General features: G+C 46.9%; 1 protein-coding gene across 1 annotated transcript in view; it reads right to left on the bottom strand.

Moving 5' to 3' along the window:
• Positions 1–1,444: 1,444 nt before the first annotated feature.
• The window catches only part of LOC137633131 (proline-rich protein 36-like), a 5,050-nt gene continuing 1,887 nt past the window's right edge, over positions 1,445–4,607 (bottom strand). Inside the window, exons 2-5 of the mRNA XM_068365292.1 lie at positions 3,642–4,165; positions 3,299–3,413; positions 2,829–3,162; positions 1,445–2,493 (exon numbers count right to left, since the gene is read on the bottom strand). Of these exons, the coding sequence (XP_068221393.1) occupies positions 1,445–2,493; positions 2,829–3,162; positions 3,299–3,413; positions 3,642–4,165 (2,022 nt within the window). The remainder of the gene's footprint in view (positions 2,494–2,828; positions 3,163–3,298; positions 3,414–3,641; positions 4,166–4,607) is intronic.

Here is a 4,607-nt window from a genome sequence, read left to right as displayed (position 1 = left end):
TGTCCTAGTCATTCATAAATAACTTAGTGATGAAAATAACTTGGTTAACTTTTCGGGCTGGTTTACCAGTAATTATTTTACACATGCCCGCACGCACGCGCTCGCGTGCACACAAACATACATACATACATACAAACATGCATATATATATATATATATATATATATATATATATATATATATATATATATGTGTGTATATATTATACATATATATGCACATATATAAATATACATATACATATAAACACATACATATATATATGTACATATACATACACACATATATACATATGTATATATATATATATATATATATATATATATATATATATATATATATATATATATATATATATATATATATATATACACCAACACCATTTCTAAGCAGGGATATTTAAAGAGGTGAAATGGTATGTGCATCACCATGAACTATACTGGTCATGGCCACCCATAACAGATTGGTTTGCCGAGTGCCATAAGATGAAAATCTCCCACCATCATCAATCCGTGGTAGCCAGCGTGGTGATGAAAACTGGCCAAACCCAGGACATAAATAATACAACCCTGTCTTGGCCCCTAGTCCCCAGTGGCAGGGGAACAACTACCCAAGATGCCGGGCAGTTACATCCAACCGGGGGTGGGGTTGCTAAAAACTCTGGACCAGAAGAGGCCATCTTTGGAAAGGACCTTACATAAGGAAGACGCTCGTACTTTGTTACTAGAGCTGATATAGATGGTTTGGGATGCAATAAGATCTGGGCAACATTATATAAAGTAAAAAAGGGCCGTATATTTTGCTTCAGAGTACACGAAAGGACCAAACAATTAGAGATTTTTTTTCTATTGATTATAATGTTGCAGGTGACAATTTTTTTCTAGTACTATGAACAGGATTGAAGAATTAATTATCAAACGAAATCAGTATAAACTGAAAATCAATCAAACGTATGCACCAACAATATCCCATTCATCAGAAGAAATAGAAACTATTTATGAAGATCTAGAGATATCTGTGAAAAAGCAAAAGCTTAAATTTATAATTTTTTTTTGGGGGGGGGGAAGGATTTCCATGCTAAAGTGGGTCAAAAGAAAAGGTTAAGGAAGTGACCGGCTTGCAGGAGGGGGGGGGGGTTTGAGGGAAATGACTGGCTTGCAAGGTGGCGAAGGAAATGATTGGCTCTCAGTGTGGTTAAGAAAGTGACTGGCTTGCAGGGGGTTGAGGGAAATGACTGGCTTGCATGGTGGCGAAGGAAATGATTGGCACTATTGGTGGTTAAGGAAGTGACCAGCTTGCAGGGGGTGAGGGAAATGACTGGCTTGCATGGTGGCGAAGGAAATGATTGGCACTCATGGTGGTTAAGGAAGTGACCAGCTTGCAGGGGGTGAGGGAAATGACTGGTTTGCATGGTGGCGAAGGAAATGATTGGCACTCATGGTGGTTAAGGAAGTGACCAGCTTGCAGGGGGCGAGGGAAATGACGGGCCTGCAGGGTGGCGAAGGAAATGATTGGCTCTCAGGGTGGTTAAGGAAGTGACTGGCTTGCAGAGGGATGAGGGAAATATCTGGCTTGAAGGGTGGCAAAGGAAATGATTGGCTCTCAGGGTGGTTAAGGAAGTGACTGGCTTGCAGAGGGGTGAGGGAAAATACTGGCTTGTAGAGTGGCGAAGGAAATGATTGGCTCTCAGGGTGGTTAAGGAAATGACCGGCTTGCAGGGGGGTGAGGGAAATGACTGGCTTGCAGGGTGGTGAAGGAAATGATTGGCTCTCAGGGTGGTTAAGGAAGTGACTGGCTTGCAGAGGGGCGAAGGAAATGACTGGTTTGCAGGGTGGCGAAGGAAATGATTGGCTCTCAGGGTGGTTAAGGAAGTGACTGGCTTGCAGAGGGGTGAGGGAAAATACTGGCTTGTAGGGTGGCGAAGGAAATGCTTGACTCTCAGGGTGGTTAAGGAAGTGACTGGCTTGCAGAGGGATGAGGGAAATATCTGGCTTGAATGGTGGCGAAGGAAATGATTGGCTCTCAGGGTGGTTAAGGAAGTGACTGGCTTGCAGAGGGGTGAGGGAAAATACTGGCTTGTAGGGTGGCGAAGGAAATGATTGGCTCTCAGGGTGGTTAAGGAAATGACCGGCTTGCAGGGGGTGAGGGAAATGACTGGCTTGCAGGGTGGCGAAGGAAATGCTTGGCTCTCAGGGTGGTTAAGGAAGTGACTGGCTTGCAGAGGGGCGAGGGAAATGAATGGTTTGCAGGGTGGCGAAGGAAATGATTGGCTCTCAGGGTGGTTAAGGAAGTGACTGGCTTGCAGAGGGGTGAGGGAAAATACTGGCTTGCAGGGTGGCGAAGGAAATGATTGACTCTCAGGGTGGTTAAGGAAGTGACTGGCTTGCAGAGGGATGAGGGAAATATCTGGCTTGAAGGGTGGCGAAGGAAATGATTGGCTCTCAGGGTGGTTAAGGAAATGACCGGCTTGCAGGGGGTAAGGGAAATGACTGGCTTGAAGGGTGGCGAAGGAAATGCTTGGCTCTCAGGGTGGTTAAGGAAGTGACTGGCTTGCAGGGGGTGAGGGAAATGACGGGCCTGCAGGGTGGCGAAGGAAATGATTGGCTCTCAGGGTGGTTAAGGAAGTGGCTGGCTTGCAGAGGGATGAGGGAAATATCTGGCTTGAAGGGTGGCGAAGGAAATGATTGGCTCTCAGGGTGGTTAAGTAAATGACCGGCTTGCAGGGGGGTGAGGGAAATGACTGGCTTGCCGGGTGGCGAAGGAAATGCTTGGCTCTCAGGGTGGTTAAGGAAGTGACTGGCTTGCAGGGGGTGAGGGAAATGACAAACCTGCAGGATGGCGAAGGAAATGATTGGCTCTCAGGGTGGTTAAGGAAGTGACTGGCTTGCAGAGGGATGAGGGAAATATCTGGCTTGAAGGGTGGCGAAGGAAATGATTGGCTCTCAGGGTGGTTAAGGAAGTGACTGGCTTGCAGAGGGATGAGGGAAATATCTGGCTTGAAGGGTGGCGAAGGAAATGATTGGCTCTCAGGGTGGTTAAGGAAATGACCGGCTTGCAGGGGGTAAGGGAAATGACTGGCTTGAAGGGTGGCGAAGGAAATGCTTGGCTCTCAGGGTGGTTAAGGAAGTGACTGGCTTGCAGGGGGTGAGGGAAATGACGGGCCTGCAGGGTGGCGAAGGAAATGATTGGCTCTCAGGGTGGTTAAGGAAGTGGCTGGCTTGCAGAGGGATGAGGGAAATATCTGGCTTGAAGGGTGGCGAAGGAAATGATTGGCTCTCAGGGTGGTTAAGTAAATGACCGGCTTGCAGGGGGGTGAGGGAAATGACTGGCTTGCCGGGTGGCGAAGGAAATGCTTGGCTCTCAGGGTGGTTAAGGAAGTGACTGGCTTGCAGGGGGTGAGGGAAATGACAAACCTGCAGGATGGCGAAGGAAATGATTGGCTCTCAGGGTGGTTAAGGAAGTGACTGGCTTGCAGAGGGATGAGGGAAATATCTGGCTTGAAGGGTGGCGAAGGAAATGATTGGCTCTCAGGGTGGTTAAGGAAATGACCGGCTTGCAGAGGGGTGAGGGAAATGACTGGCTTGCAGGGTGGCGAAGGAAATGATTGGCTCTCAGGGTGGTTAAGGAAGTGATTGGCTTACAGAGGGGTGAGGGAAATGACTGGTTTGCAGGGTGGCGAAGGAAATGATTGGCTCTCAGGGTGGTTAAGGAAGTGACTGGCTTGCAGAGGGGTGAGGGAAATGACTGGCTTGCAGAGGGGTGAGGGAAATGACTGGCTTGCAGGGTGGCGAAGGAAATGATTGGCTCTCAGGGTGGTTAAGGAAGTGACTGGCTTGCAGAGGGGTGAGGGAAATGACTGGCTTGCAGGGTGGCGAAGGAAATGATTGGCTCTCAGGGTGGTTAAGGAAGTGACTGGCTTGCAGTATGGCGAAGGAAATGATTGGCTCTCAGGATGGTTAATGAAGTGACTGGCTTTCAGAGGGGTGAGGGAAATGACTGGCTTGCAGGGTGGCGAAGGAAATGATTGGCTCTCAGGGTGGTTAAGGAAGTGACCGGCTTGCAGAGGGGTGAAGGAAATGACTGACTTGAAGGGTGGCGAAGGAAATGATTGGCTTGCAGGGTGGTGAAGGGTATAATCAGCTCGCAGGGTGAAGGAAATATTTGACTTGCACGGTGATGGTTGAAATTATAGGCATACATGGTTGGTGAAAGAAATAACTTGCATGCAGACGAGGAAGGAAAATAAATTATGTCATCTATAATCTACTAAGTTTGGATTCTCATTTCTTTCCCATATTAAAAATTCTTCTACTCTAGAAATACCACGATGCGTCAAACTATACTCATTTTATTTAATGAGGCGCATTTGCATCGACTCGCACCGGTGGTCTTTTAAGTCGGAAAAGTTTCTCGATCGGTGATTGGTTAGAATTATCTTCTCCAACCAATCAGCGATCAGGAAACTTTTCCGAGCTATAAGGGCATCACTGCGGGTCGGTGCAAATATGCCTCACTAAAAAGAATTGACTATAATCGTGTTTACATAGTTTAACCACTTTATAAGAAACTGATTTCTTACATTAATTACCAAAATGCTGGACTTTACT

This window comes from Palaemon carinicauda, chromosome 42 (assembly GCF_036898095.1).
Source record: "Palaemon carinicauda isolate YSFRI2023 chromosome 42, ASM3689809v2, whole genome shotgun sequence".
In the NCBI taxonomy this organism is placed as follows: Eukaryota; Metazoa; Arthropoda; class Malacostraca; order Decapoda; family Palaemonidae; genus Palaemon; species Palaemon carinicauda.
Note: the sequence above shows the minus strand (reverse complement) of the source record. Positions and strands in the feature narration are given on the sequence as shown.